We start from the raw sequence: 25,696 nt of genomic DNA on the forward strand, positions 1-25,696 counted from the left end.
TGGCTGATCCTCTATCTCAATACCATAGTCCCGCAATCTCCCCATACCCCTTGATGCCTTTTGTGTCTAGAAATCTATCGATCTCCTTCTTAAATATATTCAGTGACTTGGCCTCCACAGCCTGCTGTGGTAGAGAATTCCACAGGTTCACTACCCTCTGAGTGAAGAAATTTCTCCTCATCTCAGTCCTAAATAGCTGACCACGTATCCCGACACTGTGACCCCTTGTTCCAGACCCCCAGCCAGGGGAAACATCCTCCCTGCATCCAGACTGTCTAGCCCTGTCAGAATTTTATACGTTTCAATGAGATCCTCTCTCATTCTTCTAAACTCTAGTGAATACAGGCCTAGTCGACCCAATCTCTCCTCATACGACAGTCCTGCCATCCCAGGAATCAGTCTGGTGAACCTTCGCTGCACTCCCTCTATGGCAAGTACATCCTTTCTTAGGTAAGGAGACCAAAACTGCACACAGTACTCCAGGTGTGGTCTCACCAAGGCCTTGTTTAACTACAGTAAGACATCCTTGCTCCTGTACTCAAATCCTCTTGCAATGAAGGCCAACATACCATTTGCCTTCCTAACTGCTTGCTGCACCTGCATATTTGCTTTCAGTGACTGGTGTACAAGTACACGCATGTCCCTTTGTACATCAACATTTCCCAATCTATCACCATTTAAATAATACTCTGCCTTTCTGTTTTTTCTACCGAAGTGGATAACTTCACATTTATCTAGTTATACTGCATCTGCCATGTATTTGCCCACTCACTTGTCTAAGTCGCCTTGAACCCTTTTTGCATCCTCCTCACAACTCACAATCCCACCTAGTTTCGTGTCGTCAGCAAACTTGGAAATATTACATTTGGTTCTCTCATCCAAATCATTGATATATATTGTGAATAGCTGGGGCCCAAGCACTGATCCCTGCGGTACCCCACTAGTCACCGCCTGCCACCCCGAAAAAGGCCCATTTATTCCTATTCTCTGTTTCCTGTCTGTTAACCAATTTTTAATCCATGCCAGTATATTACACCCAATCCCATGAGCTTTAATTTTGCACACTAACCTCTGATGTGGGACTTTAATCAAAGGCCTTCTGAAAATCCAAATACACCACATCCACTGGTTCTCCCTTATCTATTCTACCAGTTACATCCTCAAAAAACTCCAGTAGGTTTGTCAAACTTGATTTCCCTTTCATAAATCCATGTTGACTCTAATCCCGTTGATATTTTCTAAGTGTCGTGTTATCACATCCTTTATAATCGAGTCTAGCATTTTCCCTACTACTGATGTTAGGCTAATAGTGGGGTTACATTTGCCACCCTCCAATCTGCAGGAACTGTTCCATAATCTATAGAATTTTTGAATTGCTGTTTGTGGGAGCTTGCTGAGCGCAAATTGGCTGCCGCTTTTCCTACATTACAACAGTGACTCCACTTCATTGGCTGTAAAGCTCTTTGGGACGTCCGATGTACGTGAAAGGCGCTATATAAATGCAAGTCTTTCTTTAAGTTCTTTGTTTCTCTTTTTCACTCCATTTTGACCCAGACTGTCTCGCAATGGAGGGGTTATCATAGAATCACAGAAATTTAGGGCACAGAAGGAGGCCATTCAGCCCATCGTGCCTGAGCTGGCCGAAAAACAGCTTTCCAGCCTAATCTCACTTTCCAGCTCTTGGTCCGCAGCCCTGCAGGTTACAGCACTTCATGTGCATATCCAAGTACTTTTCAACTGAGATGAGGGTTTCTGCCTCTACCACCCTTTCAGGCAGAAAGTTCCAGACTCCGACCACCCTCGGAGTGAAAAAAGTTCTCCTCAACTCCCCTGTAATCCTTCTACCAATTACTTTAAATCTATGGCCCCTGGTTATTGACCTCGCTGCTAAGGAAAATAGGTCCTTCCTACCCACTCTATCCAGGCCCCTCATAATTTTATACACCTCAATCAAGTCTCCCTCAGTCTCCTCTGTTCCAAAGAGCAGTTAGTAACAGAGATTGGAGAAGTTTGGGGCTTTTTTTTGCACTGAAGGATGAGGGCCAGCCTGATGGAGGTCCTCAAGACCATGAGGGTTATTGATCAAAGGCAAATGACAGATTCCTCTCTGGGCACCTCAAAGTCTGCATGCGCCGCTCTTGTTGGGGTTTAGAACGCACATGCTCAGGGGCAGCGGAGTCCCAGGCCCAGCTGCTAGTGGGCATGCTCAGGGGCAGAGTCCTAGGACCAGCTGCTAGTGGGCATGCTCAGGGGCAGCGGAGTCCCAGGACCAGCTGCTAGTGGGCATGCTCAGGGGCCCAGTGTCCTAGGACCAGCTGCTGGTGGGCATGCTCAGGGGCAGAGTCCTAGCACCAGCTGCTAGTGGGCATGCTCAGGGGCAGCAGAGTCCCAGAACCAGCTGCTACTGGGCATGCTCAGGGGCAGCAGAATCCCAGGACCAGCTGCTAGTGCGCATGCTCAGGGGAAGCAGAGTCCCAGGACCAGCTGCTAGTGGGCATGCTCAGGGGAAGCAGAGTCCCAGGACCAGCTGCTAGTGGGCATGCTCAGGGGAAGCAGAGTCCCAGGACCAGCTGCTAGTGGGCATGCTCAGGGGAAGCAGAGTCCCAGGACCAGCTGCGAGTGGGCATGCTCAGGGGAAGCAGAGTCCCAGGACCAGCTGCGAGTGGGCATGCTCAGGGGAAGCAGAGTCCCAGGACCAGCTGCTAGTGCGCATGCTCAGGGGAAGCAGAGTCCCAGGACCAGCTGCTAGTGGGCATGCTCAGGGGAAGCAGAGTCCCAGTACCAGCTGCTAGTGCGCATGCTCAGGGGTAGCAGAGTCCCAGGACCAGCTGCTAGTGCGCATGCTCGGGGGAGTCCCAGGACAAGCTGCTAGTGCGCATGCTCAGGGGTAGAGGCCCAGGACCAGCTGCTAGTGCGCATGCTCAGGGGCAGAGTCCCAGGACCAGCTGGTAATGCGCATGCTCAGGGGGCGGAGTCCCAGGACCAACTGCTAGTGCGCATGCTCGGGGGGACGCTCTGCGTAACGGTCGTTAAAGGTTGAAGAGTCGGAATTACCGGCGGAAAGTGAGGTTTCTCAGCTGGACTGACGGGCGGAGAGGGACGGCGAAATAAATAACGGTAAACACAAACCTGGGAGTCCGAGGGTCCCGGGAAGCGAACCGAGCGGATTCAGCCTCGCGGAGTGGGTCAGACTTCCTCAGCGACACGTGACGTCATCGCCTCATGGACATGTGACCCGGGCCCGCTGCCTGATTGACCGGAGCTTCCGACCAATAGGGAGCGGGCGGGGCGGGCTGGTGGAGCGAGTCGGCGGCGGGTCCTCGAACCAATCGGGGAGCCCGAGGGGCGGGACTAGCGCCGGCTGATTGTCTGATCCGCAGGGCAGCGAGTTTCTCCAGTGTCTTGTTCAAGGCCCGGGGCCAGGGGAGGCTGTGGGCCTTTATTCCCCTTATTGGACACAAGGCTCTTTGTTTCACAACACACTGGCTCAGGTTTTAAATTCATGAATAAGAGCAGATAATCCCCATGCTTCTGTGGAACAAATTTCTAATATTTGGGAGTAAAAGTACAAGTATTTTTCCCTCTGGGGAATTTATTATTAGTTTCAGGAAACAACAACAACCACTTGTGTATTTATAAAGCGCCTTTAATGTAGTAAAACGTCCCAAGGCTCTACACAGGATCATAATAAAACAAAAATTTGACACCGAGCCACATGAGATATTCGGGCAGATGACCAAAAGCTTGGTGAAAGAGGTAGGTTTTAAGGAGCATCTTAAAGAAGGAGAGAGAGGTAGAGAGATGGAGAGGTTTAGGGAAGGAATTCCAGAGCTTAGGGCCAAGGCAACTGAAGGCACGGCCGCCAATGCTGGAGCGATTAAAATCGGGGATGCTCAAGAGGCCGGAATTAGAGGAGCGCAGATATCTCGGAAACTGCTAATGTAACAAACACCCTTATTTGAAAAGGGCAGTAGACAGAAGGCTGGAAACTATAGACCGGTTAGCCTAACATCTGTGGTATGTAAAATTTTGGAGTCCATTATTAAGGAGACAGTAACAGGACATTTGGATAATCATAATTTAATAGGACAAAGTCAGCATGGTTTTATTGACAAATTTGCTGGAGTTCTTTGAGGAAGTAACATATAGGGTGGATAAAGGGGAACCAGTGGACGTAGTGTATTTAGACTTCCAAAAGGCATTTGACAAGGTGCCACACAAAAGATTATTGCTTAAGATAAAAAATCACGGGATTGGGGGTAATATTCTGGCATGGATAGAGGATTGGCTATCTAACAGAAGGCAGAGAGTTGGGATAAATGGTTCATTCTCAGACTGGCAATCAGTAACTAGTGGTGTTCTGCAGGGGTCAGTGCTGGGTCCCCAACTCTTTACAACCTATATTAACGATTTGGAGGAGTGGACCGAGTGTAACATATCAAAGTTTGCAGATGATACTAAGATGGGAGGGAAAGTAGTGAGTGAGGAGGACATAAAAAACCTGCAAGGGGACATAGACAGGCTAAGTAAGTGGGCAGAGATTTGGCAGATGGAATACAGTACTGGAAAGTGTGAGGTTATGCACTTTGGCAGGAAAAATCGTAGAGCAAGTTATTATCTTAATGGCAAGAAACTGGAAAGTACTGAAGTACAAAGGGATCTGGGGGTCCTGGTGCACGAAACTCAAAAGGTTAGTATGCAGGTGCAGCAAGTGATTAAGAAGGCCAATGGAATGTTGGCTTTCATTGCTAGGGGGATAGAATATAAAAATAGGGAGGTATTGCTTCAGTTGTACAAGGTATTGGTGAGACCGCACCTGGAATACTGCATACAGTTTTGGTGTCCATACTTAAGAAAAGACATACTTGCTCTCGAGTCAGTACAAAGAAGGTTCACTCGGTTAATCCCGGGGATGAGGGGATGGACATATGAGGAGAGGTTGAGTAGATTGGGACTCTACTCATTGGAGTTCAGAAGAATGAGAGGCGATCTTATTGAAACATATAAGATTGTGAAGGGGTTGGATCGGGTGGATGCGGGGAGGATATTCCCGATGATGGGTGAAACTAGAATTAGGGGGCATAGTCTTAGAATAAGGGGCTGCTCTTTCAAAACTGAGATGAGGAGGAACTACTTCTCTCAGAGGGTGGTAGGTCCATGGAATATGCTGCCCCAAAAAGCTGTAGAAGCTACATCATTACATAAATTTAAAACAGAAATAGACAGTTTCCTAGAAGTAAAGGGAATTAAGGGTTATGGGGAGCGGGCAGGAATTTGGACATGAGTCTAGGTTCGGATCGGACATGGCCCTGTGGGTAGCGGAGTGGGCCCAGGGGCCGTGTAGCCTGATCCTGCTCCTATTTCGTGTGTCTAATTCTGTTAGATTCAGGAGATGGTTCTGTGATAGTAGATTGGCGGTTAGGATCAGATCAGCCATGATCTTATTGAATGGCGGAGCAGGCTCGAGGGGCCGATTGGCCTACTCCTGCTCCTATTTCTTATGTTCTTATGTTGTAGGGGCTGGAAGAAATTACAGGGATAGGGAGGGGCGAGGCCATGGAGGGATTTGAAAACAAGGATGAGAATTTTAAGGATGAGATACTTGAGGAAAAGCAGGGAGTGGGGGAGGGTCAAGCCCTTATGGTACAGGGTCGTTAATTCTGTTCTGCAACAGTTACTGGGACAGACTGTATCTCCCCCTCTCCTCCACACACGGATTTGTGGTAGTTAAAGGGCCAGTGATTCTCCTTGTTCTGTGAGATTGTAATTAAAGGGACACTACTCTGAGATGGCTGCGAACCTTTAGTGCCGCCAGCCTTTCTAAAACCTCTTCCTGTCTTTGAAGATCTGTGTGAACTCGCTGGTGACTCAGCAGGTGGGATGAACTCTGAAACCTCTTTACACAGTCAGAACATTTAAAGGGTCTCTCATCGGTTCTGGGGCAGGAGGGATCTGGTTAACAGTGATCACAACATCATTAGGTTTAAAGTAGTTATGGAAAGGGACAAAGAAAAATCAACAGTGAAAATACCCAGCTGGAAGAGAGCCAATTTCAGTGATTTGAGAAGGGATTGAGCACAGGTGGACTGGAAACAAAGATTGTCCAGGATAACAGTGAATGACCAATGGCAGGCCTTCAAGGCTGAGATAGTTCGGGTACAAACCAAGCATATTCCCATAAGGAGGAAAGATGGGACATCCAAAGCTGGAGCTCCCTGGATGACAAAGGATATCGAGGTTAGAATAAAACAGAAAAAGGAGGTTTACAACAAATGTCAGGTACAGAATACAGTCAAAAACCAGGCAGAATACAGAGAGTGCGGGGGAAATTGAAACAGGATATAAGAAGGGCAAAGAGACAATATGAGAAAAGATTAGCGGGTAACATAAAAGAGAACCCAAAAATCTATAAACATATGAAAAGTAAAAGGATAGTTAAAGGAATGGTGGGGCCGATTAGGGACCAAATAGGAGCTCATCATACGGAGGCAGAGGGCGTGGCTGAGGTACTGAATGAGTACTTAGCATCTGTCTCCACAAAAGAAGAGGATGAAGTTAATGTCGCAGTAGAGGAGGGGGGAGTAGAGAAATTGGATAAAAATGGATAGAAAGGAGGTGCTCAATAGGTTGTCATCACTCAAAGTTAACAAGTCACCCGGTCCAGATGGGATGCATCCTAGGTTGCTGAGGGAAGCTAGGGTGGAGATAGCAGAAGCTCTGACCACAATCTTTCAATCTCCCTCAGATATATGGGAGTGGTGCCAGAGGACTACAGATGTTACACCCTGTTTAAAAAAGGGGAGAGGGTTAAACCTGGTAACTGTAGGGCAATCAGTCTAATGTCAGTGTGGGTGAACGACTAGAGACCATTGTCAAGGACAAAATTAATTCTCACTTGGAGAAGCATGGGTTAATAAGGGGCAGCCAGTATGGATTTGTTAAAGGTAAATCGTGTCTGACTAACCTGATTGAGTTCTTTGATGAAGTAACAGAGGGTTGGTGAAGGTAGTGCAGCAGATGTTGTATATATGGACTTTCTAAAGGCATTTTATAAAGTACCACATAAGAGACTTACTTGGAAAATAGAAGCACAGGGAATTAAAGGGCTGATGATAATTTGGGTATCTAATTGGCTAAGGGAGAGGAGGCAGTGAGCAGTGCTGAGGGATGTTTTTCTGACTGGAGGGAAGTATGCAGTGGGTTCCCCCAGGGGCCAGGATTAGGACCATTGCTTTTCTTGTTATATATAACTGACCTGGACTTGGGTATAGGTGTACAAATTCAAAGTTTATGGATGATACAAAACTTGGCAACGTAGTAAATAGTGAGCATAGTAGTAGCAGACTTCAGAAGGACAGAGACAGACTGTGAAATGAGCAGACACAAGGCAGATGAATTTAAATGAGGATAGTGTGAAGTGATGCAGTTTGGGAGAAACAACAGGGAGAGGCCGTATAATCTAAATGGGACTATTTTGAGGGGGTGCAAGAGCAGAGGGACCTGGGGGTCCATATTCACAAATCTTTGAAAGTGCCACGGCAAGTTGGTGAGGCGGTTCAGAAAGCGTATGGGATACTTGGCTTTGTAAATAGGGCCATTGAATAGAAAAACAAGGAAGTTACACTAAACCTTTACAAATCACTGGTTAGGCCTCGGCTGGAGTCTTGTGTACAGCTCTGGGCACCACACTTTAGGAAGGATCTCAAGGCCTTGGAGAGGGTACAGAGGAGGTTGACCAGGATGGTACAATAGATGAGGGACTTCAGTTATGTGGAGAGATTGGAGAAGCTGGGATTGTTCCCCTTAGAGCAGAGAAGGCTAAGAGGAGACCTAATAGAGGTGTTCAAAATGATGAGGGGTTTTGATCGAGCAAGTAGGGAGGAACTGTTCACTCTGGCAAGTGGGTCGGTAACCACAGATTTAAAATAGTTGCTAAAAGAACTAGAGGGGAATGAGGAGAATTGTTTTCACACAGAGGGTTGTTAAGATCTGGAACGCACCATCTGAAAGGATGCTGGAATCAGGTTCCACAGGAACTTTCTAACGGCAATTGGACATGTACTTGAAGAGGACTAGGTTGCAGAGTTCTGGGGATAAAGCTGGGGTTTGGGACTAAATTGGACAGCTCTTTGAAAGAGCCGGCACAGACACGATGGGCTGAATCACCTCCTTCTGTGCTGTTAGATTCAATGATCAGTGTGAAGACGCTGTGTCTCTTAAGGCTCTTAGAGCTTTTAAAGCTGTTCCAACAGTCAGAACATTTCACGGATTCTCGTCAGTGTGAACAAGCTGGTGTGACCCGAGGGTGGATGACTCGGTGAATCCCTTCCCACTCCCCAGTGTGAACTTGCTGGTGTCCCTTCCGCTCCCAGGAGCTTTTAAAGCTCTTCCCACAGTCTGAACATTTAAAGGGTTTCTCTCCAGTGTGAACTCGCTGATGTGTCAGCAGGTTGGATTAATGAGTGAATCCCTTCTCACACACGGAGCAGGTGAACGGCCTCTCCCAAGTGTGAACTCGCTCGTGTGCCAACAGATTGCAGGACCGAGCGAATCCCTTCCCGCACACGGAGCAGGTGAACAGCCTCTCCCCAGTGTGTAGGTGTCGGTGTCGCTTCAGCTCCCGGGTGCATTTAAAGCTCTTCCCACAGTCAGAACATTTAAAGGGTCTTCCGTCAGTGTGAACAAGCTGGTGTGACAGGAGGGTGGATGACTCAGTGAATACCTCCCCACATTTGGTGCAGGTGAACGGCATCTCCCCAGTGTAGAGGTGCTGGTGTCTCAGCAGGTTGGTTGACCGAGCAAATCCTTTTCCACACACGGAGCAGGTGAATGGCCTCTCTCCAGTGTGAGCTCGCTGGTGTCCCTTCAGCTCCTCAGAGCTTTTAAAGCTCTTCCCACTTTGAGAATATTTAAATGATCTCTCATCAGTGTGAGCAAGCTTGTGTGTCAGCAGGGTGGATGAATCAGTGAATCCCTTCCCACACACGGTGCAGGTGAACAGCCTCTCTCCAGTGTGAGCACGCTGGTGCATTGTCAGATCCCGATAGCTTTTAAAGCTCTTCCCACAGTCAGAACACGTAAACGGTCTCTCATCAGTGTGAACAAGCTGGCGTGCCTTCAGCTCCCCAAGGCTTTTAAAACTCTTACCACAGTCAGAGCATGTAAACGGTCTCTCCCCAATGTGAGCTCGCTGGTGTTCCTTCAGAGCCCCGGAGCTTTTAAAGCTCTTCCCGCACTCAGGACAGTTAAACGGCCTCTCCCCAGTGTGAACAAGCTGGTGTCTCAGCAGGTGGGATGGATAAACAAATCCCTTCCCACACATGGAGCAGGTGAACAGACTGTCCCCGGTGTGACTGTGCCAATGAACTTCCGACGCAGATGGGGAACTGAATCCATTCCCGCCGTCCCCACCTTGACCCAGTGTCGCCAGGTCAGGCGATCGGCTGAATCCACGTCCACACACGGAATTCATGTGTGGGTTGTCCGCGCTGCGATCACTGCTTTCTCCTTCCATGTGCAAAGATCGATGATATTCAGGTGCTGATGAATCGAGCGACTTTGTTTGATCTTGACGTAATGTTTGGTCTGAGCTTCCTGTCTGTAAATGCTCCACTTCTATAACCCTGTAAAACGAGTTTAGAAAGGGGTAAGAGGGAGAATGTTGTTGCATGTTCCCCTTTCCCAGCCCAGGGGCAGTGAAGCTGATTTTCAGACCCCAGCTGCTGCACCGGTTGGTTGATGCTGAGGACGTCGTGGATAGCACGTTTAATGAGTTGGTCACACCGCAGGTAAAGGCTGCACAGGCAGGAAGGGAATGGGTGACCGCCAGGCAGAGTAGTAGGCACAGGCAGGTAGTGCAGGGGTCCCCTGTGGCCATCCCCCTCTCAAACAGATATACCGCTTTGGATGTTGTTGGGGAGGCTGGCTTATCGGGGGAAGACAGCAGCAGCCAACTTCCTGGCACCATGGGTGGTTCTGCTGCACAGGACGGGAGGAAAAAGAGTGGGAGAGCGATAGTAATAGGGGATTCTATTGTAAGGGGAATAGATAGGCGTTTCTGTGGCTGCAAACGAGACTCCAGGATGGTATGTTGCCTCCCTGGTGCAAGGGTCAAGGATGTCTCGGAGAGGCTGCAGAGCATTTTGGAAGGGGAGGGTGAACAACCAGTTGTGGTGGTGCATATAGGTACCAACGATATAGGTAAAAACCGGGATGAGGTCCCAAAAGCTGAATATAGGGAGTTAGGAGGTAAATTAAAAAATAGGACCTCAAAGGTAGTAATCTCAGGATTGCTACCAGTGCCATGTGCTAGTCAGAGTAGAAATAGAAGGATATTTCAGATGAATACGTGGCTGGAGGAATGGTGCAAGGGGGAGGGATTCAAATTCCTGAGACATTGGAACCAGTTCTGGGGGAGGTGGGTCCAGTACAAACTGGACGGTTTGCACCTGGGCAGGACCGGGACCAATGTACTAGGGGGACTGTTTGCTAGTGCTGTTGGGGAGGGTTTAAACTAAAATGGCAGGGGGTTGGGAAAACTGAGCAGGGAGACAGAGGAAAGGGAAACAAGGATAGAAGCAAAAGACAGGAAGGAGAAAAGCAAAGGTGGCAGTCAGAGAAATCAAGGGTTTAAATCAAACATGGCCACAGTAAATAATAATTCAAAAAGGTCTAAGAGTGTTAAAAAAACAAGCCTGAAGACTTTGTGTCTTAATGTGAGGAGCATTCATAATAAGGTGGATGAATTAGCTGCGTAAATCAAGGTAAATGGATATGATATGATTGGGATTACGGAAACATGGCTCCAGGGTGACCAAGGCTGGGAACTCAACATCCAGGGGTATTCAATATTCAGAAAAGACAGGCAAAAAGGAAAAGTAGGTGGGGTAGCATTGCTGGTTAAAGAAGGGATTAACACAGTTGTAAGGAAGGATATTAGCTCTGATGATGTGGAATCTGCATGGGTAGAGCTGGGAAATACCATGGGACAGAAAACGTTAGTGGGAGTTGTATACAGACTCCCAAGCAGTAAGGCGGAGGTTGGGGATGGCATTAAACGGGAAATTAAAGACGTGTGCAATAGGGCACAGCAGTTATCATTGGTGACTTTAATCTACATATAGATTGGGCTAACCAAATTAGTAACAATACTGTGGAGGAGGAATTCCTGGAGTGTATACGGGATGATTTCCTGGACCAATATGTCGAGGAACCAACGAGGGATCAGGCCATCTTAGACTGGGTATTATGTAATGAGAAAGGAATAATTAGCAATCTTGTTGCGCGAGGCCCCTTGGGGTGGAGCGATCATAATATGATAGAATTCTTCATTAAGATGGAGAGTCAAGTAGTTGACTCGGAGACTAGGGTCCTGAATTTAAATAAAGGAAACTACGATGGTATGAGGCGCGAGTTGGGTAGGATTGATTGGGGAATGTTACTCAAAGGTTTGACGGTGGATAGGCAATGGCAAACATTTAAAGATTGCATGGATGAACTGCAGAATTTGTTCATCTCTGGCATAAAAATAAAACAAAAAAGGTGACTCAACCGTGGCTAACAAGGGAAATTAGGGAAAGCATAAGATCCAAGGAGAGGGCATATAAATTGGCCAGAAAAAGCAGTAAACCTATGGATTGGGAGCAGTTTAGGATTCAGCAAAGGAGGACAAACGGATTAATTAAGAGGGGGAAAATAGAGTATGAGAGTAAGCTTTCAGGGAACATAAAAACTGACTGTAGAAGCTTCTATAGATATGTGAAGAGAAAAAGATTGGTCAAGTCAAGCGTAGGTCCCTTGCAGTCAGAATCAGGGGAATTTATAATGAGGAACAAAGAAAAAGCAGACCAATTAAATACATGCTTTGGTTCTGTCTTCACAAAGGAGGACACAAATAACCTCCCAGAGATGTCGGGAACATAGGGCCTAATGAGAGGGAGGAACTGAAAGAAATCAGTATTTGTAGGGAAATGGTGTTAGGAAAATTGATGGGATTGAAGGCCAATAAATCCCCAGGGCCTGATAATCTACATCCTAGGGTACTTAAGGAAGTGGCCCTAGAAATAGTGGATGCATTGCTGATCATCTTCCAACATTCGATAGAATCTGGAACAGTACCCATGGATTGGAGCGTAGCTAATGTTACCCCACTATTCAAAAAAGGTGGTAGAGAGAAAACGGGGAATTATAGACCAGGAAGCCTGACATTGGTAGTGGGGAAAATGCTAGTGTCCATTAAAAAAGATGAAATAGCAGAGCACTTGGAAAACAGTGACAAGATCGGACAAAGTCAACATGGATTTACAAAAGGTAAATCGTGCTTGACTAATCTACTGGAATTTTTTGAGGATGTAACTGGTAGAATAGATAAGGGGGAACCAGTGGATGTGGTGTATTTGGACTTTCAGAAGGCTTTCGATAAGGTCCCGCATAAGAGATTAGCATGTAAAGTTAAGGCACTTGGGATTGGGGGCAAGGTACAGACTTGGATAGAGAACTGGTTGGCAGACAGGAAGCAAAGAGTTGGAATAAACGGGTCTTTTTCCGAGTGGCAGGCAGTGACTAATGGGGTACCGCAGGGATAGGTCCTAGGAGCCCAGCTATTCACAATATATATTAATGACCTAGACGAGGGAACTAGATGTAATATCTCCAAGTTTGCAGACGACACAAAGCTGGGTGGGCGTGTGTGCTGTGAGGAGGATGCCGAGAAACTCCAGTATGATTTGGACAGGTTGGGTGATTGGGCAGATGCATGGCAGATGCAGTATAATGTGGATAAATGCGAGGTTATCCACTTTGGTGGCAAAAACAGGAAGGCAGATTATTATCTGAACAGCAATAGATTGGGAGAAGGGGAAGTGCAATAAGACCTCGGTGTCCTTGTGCACCAGTCGTTGAAGGTAAGCATGCAGGTGCAGCAGGCGCTTAAAAGGCAAATGGTATGTTGGCCTTCGTAGCGAGAGGGTTCGAGTGTAGGAACAAGGATGTCATGCTGCAGTTGTACAGGGCCTTGGTGAGACTGTACCTTGAGTATTGTGTGCAGTTTTGGTCGCATTATCTGAGGAAGGTTCTTTCCATGGAGAGAATGCAGCGAAGATTTACCAGACTGATACCTGGGATGGCAGGAATGACGTATGAGGAGAGATTGGGACGATTGGGCTTATACTCACTGGAGTTTAGAAGATTGAGAGGGGATCTCATTGAAACTTATAAAATTCTAACAGGACTGGACAGACTAGATGCAGGAAGGATGTTCCCGATGGTCGGGGAGTCCAGAACCAGGGGTCACAGTCTAAGGATAAGGGGTAAGCCATTTAGGACAGGGATGAGGAGGAACTTCTTCACCCAGAAAGTGGTGAACCTGTGGAATTCTCTAGCACAGAAGGCAGTAGAGGCCAGTTCATTAAATATATTCAAGAAGGAGTTGGATATATTTCTTAAGGCTAAAGGGATCAAGTGGTATGGGGAGAAGGCAGGGACAGGGTACTGAATTTGGATGAGCAGCCATGATCTCATTGAATGGCGGAGCAGGCTCGAGGGGCCAAATGGCCTACTCCTGCTCCTATCTTCTATGTTTCTATGATTGAGCGGCCACAGCCCGGCGTCTGCTGCAGGGAGCCGGACTGGGCACGTCCTCAACTCCAGGGCGAGGACTGACGTGAGCTCCGACAAAGAGGGAGAGTGGGCAGATCTTGGAGGACTGAGGTGGCAGTGGGTCCTCCAACCAATCGGTGTGTCTGAGGGGCAGGACCTTCGTCGCCTGGTTCACCCGCTGCTGAGACCAGTGTCAGGCAGCAGAGGGCGCTTGTCTGAGTTTAGGGCTCAGGCATGTTGGTAGAGCAGTGCAGAGGGAACTTTAGTCTGCGCCTCAACACTGCACTGGATTGTTTGATGGGACAGTGTAGGGGCAGTTTTACTCTGTATCTAACCCGTGCTGTACCTGCCCTGGGAGTGTTTGATGGGACAGTGCAGAGGGAGCTTTTCTCTGTATCTAACCCGTGCTGTACCTGCCCTGGGAGTGTTTGATGGGACAGTGTAGAGGGAGCTTTACTCTGTATGTAACCCGTGTTATATTTGCCCTGGGAGTGTTTGATGGGACAGTGTAGAGGGAGCTTTACTCTGTATCTAACCCGTGCTGTACCTGCCCGGGGAGTGTTTGATGGGACAGTGTAGAGGGAGCTTTACTCTGTATCTAACCCGAGCTGTACCTGCCCTGGGAGTGTTTGATGGGACAGTGTAGAGGAAGCTTTACTCTGTATGTAACCCGTGTTATATCTGCCCTGGGAGTGTTTGATGGGACAGTGTAGAGGGAGCTTTACTCTGTATCTAACCTGTGCTGTACCTGCTCTGGGAGTGTTTGATGGGACAGTGTAGAAGGAGCTTTACTCTGTATCTAACCCGTGCTGTACCTGCCCTGGGAGTGTTTACTCTGTCTCTAACCCGTGTTGTATCTGTCCTGGGAGTCTTTGATTGGACAGTGTAGAGGGAGCTTTACTCTGTATCTAACCCGGACTGTACCTGCCCTGGGAGTGTTTGATGGGACAGTGTCGAGGGAGCTTTACTCTGTGTCTAACCCGTGCTGTACTTGCCCTGGGAGTGTTTGATGAGACAGTGTAGAGGGAGCTTTACTCTGTATCTAACCCGTGCTGTACCTGCCCCGGGAGTGTTTGATGGGACAGTGTAGAGGGAGATTTACTCTGTATCTAACCCGAGCTGTACCTGCCCTGGGAGTGTTTGATGGGACAGTGTAGAGGGAGCTTTACTCTGTAAGTAACCCGTGCTGTACCTGCCCTGGGAGTGTTTGATGGGACAGTGTAGAGGAAGCTTTACTCTGTATGTAACCCGTGCTATATCTGCCCTGGGAGTGTTTGATGGGACAGTGTAGAGGGAGCTTTACTCTGTATGTAACCCGTGTTATATCTGCCCTGGGTGTGTTTGATGGGACAGTGTAGAGGGAGCTTTACTCGGTATCTAACCTGTGCTGTACCTGCTCTGGGAGTGTTTGATGGGACAGTGTAGAGGGAGCTTTACTCTGTATCTAACCCGTGCTGTACCTGCCCTGGGAGTGTTTGATGGGACAGTGTAGAGGAAGCTTTACTCTGTATCTAACCCGTGCTGTACCTGCCCTGGGAATGTTTGATGGGGCAGTGCAGAGGGGGCTTTACTCTGTATCTAACCCATGCTGTTCCTGCCCTGGGAGTGTTTGATGGGACAGTGTAGAGGGAGCTTTACTCTGTATCTAACCCGTGCTGTACCTGCCCTGGGAGTGTTTGATGGGACAGTGTAGAGGGAGCTTAACTCTGTATCTAACCCGTGCTGTACCTGCCCTGGGAATGTTTGATGGGGCAGTGTAGAGGGAGCTTTACTCTGTATCTAACCTGTGCTGTTCCTGCCCTGGGAGTGTTTGATGGGACAGTGTAGAGGGAGCTTTACTCTGTATCTAACCCGTGCTGTACCTGCCCTGGGAGTGTTTGATGGGACAGTGTAGAGGGAGCTTAACTCTGTATCTAACCCGTGCTGTACCTGCCCTGGGAATGTTTGATGGGGCAGTGTAGAGGGAGCTTTACTCTGTATCTAACCTGTGCTGTTCCTGCCCTGGGAGTGTTTGATGGGACAGTGTAGAGGGAGCTTTACTCTGTATGTAACCCGTGTTATATCTGCCCTGGGAGTGTTTGATGGGACAGTGTAGAGGGAGCTTTACTCTGTATGTAACCCGTGTTATATCTGCCCTGGGAGTGTTTGATGGGACAGTGCAGAGGCAGCTTTACTCTGTATCTAACCCGTGCTGTACCTGCCCGGGGAGTGTTTGATGGGACAGTGTAGAGGGAGCTTTACTCTGTATCCAACCTGTGCTGGAACTGCTCTGGGAGTGTTTGATGGGACAGTGTAGAGGGAGCTTTACTCTGTATCTAACCCATGCTGTACCTGCCCTGGGAGTGTTTGATGGGGCGGTGTAGAGGGAGCTTTACTCTGTATCTAACCCGAGCTGTACCTGCCCTGGGAGTGTTTGATGGGACAGTGTAGAGGGAGCTTTACTCTGTGTCCAACCTGTGCTGGAACTGCCCTGGGAGTGTTTGATGGGACAGTGTAGAGGGAGCTTTACTCTGTATCTAACCCATGCTGTACCTGCCCTGGGAATGTTTGATGGGGCAGTGTAGAGGGAGCTTTGCTCTGTATCTAACCCATGCTGTTCCTGCCCTGGGAGTGTTTGATGGGACAGTGTAGAGGGAGCTTTACTCTACATAAGAACATAAGAACATAAGAAATAGGAGCAGGAGTAGGCCAATCGGCCCCTCGAGCCTGCTCCGCCATTCAATAAGATCATGGCTGATCTGATCCTAACCGCCAATCTACTATCACAGAACTATCTCCTGAATCTAACAGAATTAGACACATGAAATAGGAGCAGGATCAGGCTACACGGCCCCTGGGCCCGCTCCGCTACCCACAGGGCCATGACCGATCCGAACCTAGACTCATGTCCAAATTCCTGCCCGCTCCCCGTAACCCTTAATTCCCTTTACTTCTAGGAAACTGTCTATTTCTGTTTTAAATTTATGTAATGATGTAGCTTCTACAGCTTTTTGGGGCAGCATATTCCATGGACCTACCACCCTCTGAGTGAAGTAGTTCCTCCTCATCTCAGTTTTGAACGAGCAGCCCCTTATTCTAAGACTATGCCCCCTAGTTCTAGTTTCACCCATCATCGGGAACATCCTCCCCACATCCACCCGATCCAACCCCTTCACAATCTTATATGTTTCAATAAGATCGCCTCTCATTCTTCTGAACTCCAATGAGTAGAGTCCCAATCTACTCAACCTCTCCTCATATGTCCATCCCCTCATCCCCGGGATTAACCGAGTGAACCTTCTTTGTACTGACTCGAGAGCAAGTATGTCTTTTTTTAAGTATGGACACCAAAACTGTATGCAGTATTCCAGGTGCGGTCTCACCAATACCTTGTACAACTGAAGCAATACCTCCCTATTTTTATATTCTATCCCCCTAGCAATGAAAGCCAACATTCCATTGGCCTTCTTAATCACTTGCTGCACCTGCATACTAACCTTTTGAGTTTCGTGCACCAGGACCCCCAGATCCCTTTGTACTTCAGTACTTTCCAGTTTCTTGCCATTAAGATAATAATTTGCTCTACGATTTTTCCTGCCAAAGTGCATAACCTCAAACTTTCCAGTATTGTATTCCATCTGCCAAATCTCTGCCCATTTACTTACTCTGTATCTAACCCGTGCTGTACCTGCCCTGGGAGTGTTTGATGGGACAGTGTAGAGGGAGCTTTACTCTGTATCTAACCCGTGCTGTATCTGCCCTGGGAGTGTTTGATGGGACAGTGTAGAGGGAGCTTTACTCTGTATCTAACCCGTGCTGTACCTGCCCTGGGAGTGTTTGATGGGACAGTGTAGAGGGAGCTTTACTCTGTATCTAACCCGTGCTGTATCTGCCCTGGGAGTGTTTGATGGGACAGTGTAGAGGGAGCTTTACTCTGTATCTAACCCGTGCTGTACCTGCCCTGGGAGTGTTTGATGGGACAGTGTAGAGGGAGCTTTACTCTGTATCTAACCCGTGCTATACCTGCCCTGGGAGTGTTTGCTGGGACAGTGTCGAGGGAGCCTTACTCTGTATCTAACCCGTGCTGTACCTGCCCTGGGAGTGTTTGATGGGACAGTGTAGAGGGAGCTTTACTCTGTATGTAACCCGTGTTATATCTGCCCTGGGAGTGTTTGATGGGACAGTGTAGAGGGAGTTTTACTCTGTATCTAACCCGTGCTGTATCTGCCCTGGGAGTGTTTGATGGGACAGTGTAGAGGGAGCTTTACTCTGTATCTAACCCGTGCTGTACCTGCCCTGGGAGTGTTTGATGGGACAGTGTAGAGGGAGCTTTACTCTGTATCTAACCCGTGCTGTATCTGCCCTGGGAGTGTTTGATGGGACAGTGTAGAGGGAGCTTTACTCTGTATCTAACCCGTGCTGTACCTGCCCTGGGAGTGTTTGATGGGACAGTGTAGAGGGAGCTTTACTCTGTATCTAACCTGTGCTGTTCCTGCCCTGGGAGTGTTTGATGGGACAGTGTAGAGGGAGCTTTAATCTGTATCTAACCCGTGCTGTACCTGCCCTGGGAGTGTTTGATGGGACAGTGTAGGGGAGCTTTACTCTGTATCTAACCTGTGCTGTACCTGCCCTGGGAGTGTTTGATGGGACAGTGTAGAGGGAGCTTTACTCTGTATCTAACCCGTGCTGTACCTGCCCTGGGAGTGTTTGATGGGACAGTGTAGAGGGAGCTTTACTCTGTATCTAACCTGTGCTGTTCCTGCCCTGGGAGTGTTTGATGGGACAGTGTAGAGGGAGCTTTAATCTGTATCTAACCCGTGCTGTACCTGCCCTGGGAGTGTTTGATGGGACAGTGTAGGGGAGCTTTACTCTGTATCTAACCCGTGCTGCAACTGCCCTGGGAGTGTTTGATGGGACAGTGTAGAGGGAGCTTTACTCTGTATCTAACCCGTGCTATACCTGCCCTGGGAGTGTTTGATGGGACAGTGTAGAGGGAGCTTTACTCTGTATCTAACCCGTGCTGCAACTGCCCTGGGAGTGTTTGATGGGACAGTGTAGAGGGAGCTTTACTCTGTATCTAACCCGTGCTATACCTGCCCTGGGAGTGTTTGATGGGACAGTGTAGAGGGAGCTTTACTCTGTATCTAACCTGTGCTGTACCTGCTCTGGGAGTGTTTGATGGGACAGTGTAGAGGGAGTTTTACTCTGTATCTAACCTGTGCTGTACCTGCCCTGGGAGTGTATGATGGCACAGTGTAGAGGGAGATTTACTCTGTACCTAACACATGCTGTACCTGCCCTGGGAGTGTTTGAATCTGCTGGGTTTAACCCTTAGTACTTCTGAGCCCAGGAGGACCCAACAATTTCCAATGTGAGACTGTCAGGGGAGGTGGATTCTGGGGGAGATTAGGTTGTCCCTACAATGTAAAATAATATTGTTTTTGGAACAAGTATTTCTGTAGAGACTTTTGATCCATTTTGCATCTACAGATTTAGTTTAACTCATTTTTGGGATGTGGGCGTCACTAGCAAGGCCAAGATATATTACGTACATACGTAGGATATACAGCACAGAAACAGGCCATTCGGCCCAACCAGTCCATGCCGGTGTTTATGCTCCACTCGAGCCTCCTCCCGTCTTTCCTCATCTAAATCTATCAGCATAACCCTCTATTCCCTTCTCCCTCATCTGCTTGTCTAGCCTCCCCTTAAATGCATCGATACTATTCGCTTCAACCACTCCCTGTGGCAGCGAGTTCCACATTCTCACCACTCTCTGGGTAAAGAAGTTTCTCCTGAATTCCCTATTGGATTTCTTGGTGACTATCTTATATTGATGGCCTCTAGTTTTGCTCTTCCCCACAAGTGGAAACATTCTCTCTGTATCCACTCTATCAAAACCTTTCATGATTTTAAAGACCTCTATTAGGTCACCCCTCAGCCTTTTTACAAGAGAAGGGACCCAGCCTGTTCATCCTTTCCTGATATGTATACCCTCGTATTTCTGGTATCATCCTTGTAAATCTTCTCTGCACCTTCTCCAGTGCCTCTATATCCTTTTTATAATATGGTGACCAGAACTGTACGCAGTATTCTAAGTGTGGTCTAGCCAAGGTTCGATACAGGTTTAGCATAACTTACCTGCTTTTCAATTCTATCCCTCTAGAAATAAACCTTGGTGATTGGTTTGCTTTTTTTATGGCCTTGCAAACCTGTGTTGCAACTTTTAGTGATTTGTGTATTTGTACTCCGAGATCCCTTTGTTCCTCTACCCCACCTAGACTCGCACCCTCCAAGTGATAAGTGACCTCCCCATTCTTCCTACCAAAATGTAATATCTCACATTGATCTGTGTTGAACTTCATTTGCCAATTATATGCTCATTCTGCAAGTTTATTAATGTCCTCTGTAATTTGTTGCAGTCCTCCTCAGTATTGACTAGTCCCCCAATTTGGTATCATGCGCACATTTAGAAATTGAGTTTTTGATTCCAAATTCTAAATCGTTAATGTAAATTGTGAACAGCAGTGGTCTCAGCACTGATCCTTGTGGAACGCCACTACCCATCATATATTGCCAATCCCCAGTTTCCCGTTGAGAAGGTGATGACGGGCCGCCTTCTTCAACCGCTGCAGTCCGTGTGGTGAAAGTACTCCCACAATGCTGTTAGGTAAGGAGTTACATGATTCCCAACCAGGATTGGTGAAGGAACGGCGATATATGTCCAAGTCAGGATGGTGTGTGACTTGCTGGTAAACTTGGAGGTGATGGTGCTCCCATGCACCGGTTTCCCTTGTCCTTCTAGGTGGTGGAGGTCGTGGGCTTGGGAGGTTCTGTCAAAGTTGCAGATGTATAAAGCCCCTCTCCTTCTCCCCCACCTCTCTCTCTCTCTTTCCTCCCATAGAGGCCAGAGTCTTGTGTAGGCAGGTTCCCTTCCCTGAAGGACATTTGGATTTCCAGAAGGCATTCGATAAGGTGCCACATAAAAGGTTACTGCACAAGAGCTCACGTGGTTGGGGGTAATATATTAGCATGGATAGAGAATTGGCTAACTAACAGAAAAGAGAGAGACGGGATAAATGGGTCATTTTCCGGTTGGCAAACGGTAACTAGTGGGGCACCACAGGGATCAGTGCTGGGGCCTCAACTATTTACAATCAATATTAGTGACTTGGATGAAGGGACTGAGTGTAATGTAGCCAAATTTGTTGATGATACAAAGATAGGTGGGAAAGCAAGTTGTGAAGAGGGCACAAAGTATCTGCAAAGGGATAGAGACAGGCTAAGTGAGTGGGCAAACATTTGGCAGATGGAGTATAATGTGGGAAAGTGTGAGGTTATCCACTTTGGTAGGAAAAATAAAAAAGCAAATTATTATTTAAATGGAGAGAGATTACAAAATGCTGCATTACAGAGGGACCTGGGGGTCCTTGTGCACGAAACACAAAAAGTTAGCATGCAAGTACAGGAAGGAAAGGAAGGAAAATGGAATGTTGGCCTTTATTGGAAGGGGGTTGGAGTATAAAAGCAGGGAAGTCCTGCTACAACTGTACAGAGTATTGGTGAGACCACACCTGGAGTACTGCGTACAGTTTTGGTCTCCTTATTTAAGGAGGGATATACTTGCATTGGAGGCAGTTCAGAGAAGGTTCACCAGGTTAATTCCAGAGATGAAGGGGTTGACTTATGAAGAAAGGTTGAGCAGGTTGGGCCGATACTCATTGGAGTTGAGAAGAATGAGAGGTGATCTTATTGAAACATATAAGATACTGAGGTGCTCGACATGGTCGATGCAAAGAGGATGTTTATCCTCTTGGGGGAATCTAGAACTCGGGGGCATAGTTTCAGAATAAAGGGTCGCCCATTTAGAACTGAGATGAGGAGGAATTTCTTCTCTGAGGGTCGTAAATCTGTGGAGTTCTCTGCCCCAGAGAGCTGTGGAGGCTGGGTCATTGAATATATTTAAGTTGGAGAGAGACAGATTTTTGAACAATAAGGGAGTGAAGGGTTATGGGGAGCGGGCAGGGAAGTGGAGCTGAGCCCAAGATCAGATCAGCCATGATCTCATTAAATGGCGGAGCAGGCTCGAGGGGCCAAGTGGCCGACTCCTGCTCCTATTTCTTATGTTCTTATTCGTGAACCAGTTGGATTTTTATGATAATCCGACAGCTTTCATGGTCACTTGTTTCTGGTGCTGGCCCCACAAATGACCAGATTCATTGAGCACAATTTCACAAACTGCCTTTCCTTTTTTGTGGGTTCTCTCTCACGCTTCCTTTTTCCTGTTTTGAATTCATTTTACAGGGTATTAGAAGGGGAGGATTTGCAGACAGGAAGCTCAAACTAAACATCACGTCAAGAGTAACTTGCTTCATCAGGACCTGAATATCATTGGCCTTTGCACATGGAAGCAAAAAGCACCGTTCACAGCGGGGAGAAACCGTACGTGTGTTCTGTGTGTGGACGAGGCTTCAGCCGATACTCCGGCCTATCGAGACACAAGCGCATTCACACCGGGGAGAAGCCGTTCACCTGCTCTGAGTGTGGGAAGGGATTCACTAATTCATCTCACCTACTGAGACACCAGCGAGTTCACACTGGGGAGAAGCCGTTCACCTGCCCTGTGTGTGAGAAGAGGTTCACTTGTTCATCCAACCTGCAGACACACCAGCATGTTCACACTGATATGCGACCCTTCACATGTTCTGACTGTGAGAAGAGCTTTAAAAGCAAAAAGGATCTGCTGAGACACCAGCGAGTTCACACTGGGGAGAGGCCGTTCACCTGCTCCGTGTGTGGACAGGGATTCACTCAGTCATGCACTCTGCTGACACACCAACGCACACACACTGGGGAGATTCTATTCACCTGCTCTGTGTGTGGGAAGGGATTCACTTGTTCATCGTACTTGCTGAGACACCAGCAAGTTCACACTGGGGAGAGGAAGTTCACCTGCTTGTTGTGTGGGAAGGGATTCATTCAGTCTTCCCACCTACTGACACACCAGCGAGTTCACACTGGGGAGAGGCCATTCACCTGCTCTGTGTGTGGGAAGGGATTCATTCAGTCATCCAACCTCCTGACACATCAGCAAGTTCACACTGGGGAGAGGCCGTTCACCTGCTTGTTGTGTGGGAAGGGATTCACTCAGTCTTCCCACCTACTGACACACCAGCGAGTTCACACTGGGGAGAGGCCATTCACCTGCTCCGTGTGTGGGAAGGGATTCACTCAGTCATCCGACCTCCTGACACACCAGCGAGTTCACACTGGGGAGAGGCCGTTCACCTGCTCTGACTGTGGGAAGGGATTCAGTCGTTCATCCAACCTGCTGACACACCAGCGCATTCACACCGGGGAAAGGCCGTTCACCTGCTCCGTGTGTGGGAAGAGATTCACTCGTTCATCCCACCTGCTGAGACACCAGCGAGTTCACAATTCACTGCAGGGGTTGAATTCTGCTGTTATTGCTGCTGTTAATCACATCCAGGACTGAACCATGTTCATTCTGACAGTTGGGGTTTGTTTCTGCTGATAATAACCCCTATAACTGGGCTGGAGTTTAATATTCTGGCTAGATGTTAAATAGATCAGCTTTGTTTTAAACATGTTGTAGATTTTTCTCTTTCCCACCTGAGTGTTTAGCATCATCTGGCTGGAGCTCAGAAAGGACAATCTGGGGGAGGATCGTACGGCGGGAACAGAACTTCAGCCTGGACACAGTCCTTCAGGGCCACACTGAGAGGGACAAACGGCACTTTGGTCTTTCTCGTCTCTCTTCACTGACAGCAAAGGCTCCGTGTGGGTTAATCTTGAGGCGTGTGAGAAACGTGTCCCAGCCGCTCTCTGCCATGGTTCAGAGCTCCGAGGCACGGAACAGAAGGCTCCTTTACAACTGTGTTTAGAGTCAGGAAGAACAACGGTGAATGCTGGAAACGTGCTGTCAAATCAGAGATTGGTGTCAAACTGCGATCTGTTCCTGACTGAAAGTGAAACAGCTGGTTTAAAAATGACTGTGGTAATTATTCTACGAAGGTTTAACATGTTTGTGGGACAGTCCTGAATCTACCATTTTAAGGCAGGTTAAAATAAATTGGTTAAAGTCTGCATTAAAAAGCAGATGGAGGAGTTCACAGGAGCCTGTTAACTGCTGGTACAATTATAAAACAGACATTTGATCTCCAGATAAAGAAGGACCTGCAGCGTGTTTCCAGGAATTCCCTGTTTTATTGATTTGTGTGTGTTAGTCACCAGGATAACTAAAAATACACGATCCGGAACATCCATGGGGGTGCGATCCCGACAGTTACTCTGGCATCACTCCCGCTGTGGAACTCCAACACTGACCCTGCTGAAAGTTGTAGGCTCAGGGAGTGGGGCCTCCGGGAGTGAAGTGTAAGGAAGCTGGGCTTCAGTATCCTGACAAATGCATGGCGAGGAACCAGAGGAAACCTTACTGAGGAACCGTCTGGGGTTTTATCGGCCAGCGTAGGTCTTCGGGTGAATGACTCCTGACTCCCCGAACTGTCTTACATTGAACCCAGTTCAGATCAAGGTGAGTTCAGTTTATAGGAGAATAGGGACAAATATCACCCACAATTGAGGGAGTCGAAAGCAGCCATTAGAGAGGCTAAGAGATCTTTTGGAAGATGGTGCACAATTGTGGTAATAATAGTAAAAGCTTTTCCAGCTACGTCAGGAGTCAGAAGCCAGAGTTACACAGAGTTACATAGAATTACAGAGTCTACAGCACAGGAACAGGCCATTCGGCCCAACTGGTCAATGCTGGTGTTTCTGCTCCACACGAGTCTCCTCCCACCACTCTTCATCTAACCCTATTAGCATATCCTTCTATTCCTTTCTCCCTCATGTGCTTATCTACCTTCCCCATGAATGTATCTGTGCTATTCACCTCAACTACTCCTTGTGGTAGCACGTTCCACATTCTTACCTCTCTTTGGGTAAAGAAGTTTCTCCTGAATTCCCCATTGGATTTATTAGAGACTGTGTTATATTTATGACCTGTAGTTTTAGACTCCCCCACAAGTGGAAACATTTTCTCCAGGTCCACCCGATATAACCTTTTCATCATCTTAAAGACCTCGATCAGGTCACCCATCGGCCTTCTCTTTATTCTAGAGAAAAGAGCCCCAGCCTGTTCAGCCTTTCCTGATAAATATATCCTCTCAGTTCTGGGATCATCCTTGCAAAGCCTTTTTCCACCTTCTCCAGTGCCTGTATATCCTTTTTATAATATGGTGACCAGAACTGTGCACTGTACGCCAAGTGTGGTCTAACAAAGGTTCTATACAAGTTTAACATAACTTTTCTGCTTTTTAATTCTATCCCACTAGAAATGATCCCCAGTCCATTGTTTGCTCCTGTTATGGCCTCATTAACCTGCATCGCTACTTTTAGTGATTTGTGTATCTGGACCCCGAGATCCCTTTGCTTCTCTACCCCATTTAGACTCTTATTTTCTAAGTAGTTTGTGGCCTCTTTATTATTCCTACCAAAATGCACCACCTTTCTTAAAATTCATTTGCTAATTGCCCTCCCATTCTGGAAGTCTTGCGTTTTTTAAATATTCGTTCATGGGATGCAGGCGTCAGTGGTAAGGCCGGCATTTATTGCCCATCCCTAGTTGCCCTTGAGAAGGTGGTGGTGAGCCGCCTTCTTGAACCGCTGCAGTCCGTGTGGTGAAGTTGCTCCCACAGTGCTGTTAGGAAGGGAGTTTAACCCATGATTTTGTCACAGTCTGCCTCAGTATTAACTCTACCTCCCAATTTGGTGTCATTGACAAATTTTGGAATTGTACCTCTGATTCCCGAGTCTAAATCGTTTCTGTAAATGGTGAATAACAGTGGTCCCAGCATCGATCCCTGTGGAACACCACTTCCCACCTTTTGCCAGTCTGAGTAGCTACTCCCAACCCCTACTCTCTGTTTCCTGTTTTGTAACCAGCTTGCTATCCATAACAGTTTGTAAGATCAACAAGATGACCCAGGTCAGGCCGTGTGGAGTGAAGGGCCAGGCAGCAGAGTGGATGGAAAGCTGGCTACAAAACAGAAATCAGAGGGTTGGAGTTAAGGGAAGTTTGTTGTGATCTTTCCATCCATTC

General features: G+C 47.6%; 2 protein-coding genes across 2 annotated transcripts in view; one reads left to right on the forward strand and one right to left on the reverse strand.

Moving 5' to 3' along the window:
* LOC147119333 (uncharacterized) overlaps positions 1 to 25,696 on the reverse strand; it is a 42,779-nt gene that overhangs the window by 10,438 nt on the left and 6,645 nt on the right. Inside the window, exon 3 of the mRNA XM_085984076.1 lies at positions 3,130 to 3,209. Within this exon, the coding sequence (XP_085840202.1) occupies positions 3,130 to 3,209 (80 nt within the window). The remainder of the gene's footprint in view (positions 1 to 3,129; positions 3,210 to 25,696) is intronic.
* LOC147119334 (uncharacterized) lies at positions 2,959 to 24,124 on the forward strand. Its single transcript, XM_085984971.1, has 2 exons — positions 2,959 to 3,117; positions 21,880 to 24,124. Exon 2 carries the CDS (start codon positions 21,980 to 21,982, stop codon positions 23,069 to 23,071), a length of 1,092 nt encoding a protein of 363 aa, XP_085841097.1. The 5' UTR covers positions 2,959 to 3,117; positions 21,880 to 21,979; the 3' UTR covers positions 23,072 to 24,124.

Source organism: Somniosus microcephalus, chromosome 4 (genome assembly GCF_052327205.1).
Source record: "Somniosus microcephalus isolate GS21.2 chromosome 4, FLI_Smic_1.0, whole genome shotgun sequence".
NCBI classification, from domain to species: Eukaryota; Metazoa; Chordata; class Chondrichthyes; order Squaliformes; family Somniosidae; genus Somniosus; species Somniosus microcephalus.

Bases quoted from the DNA above. Each gene is read 5' to 3' on its own strand.
- LOC147119334 (XM_085984971.1), top strand. From the start codon at position 21,980: ATGGAAGCAAAAAGCACCGTTCACAGCGGGGAGAAACCGTACGTGTGT.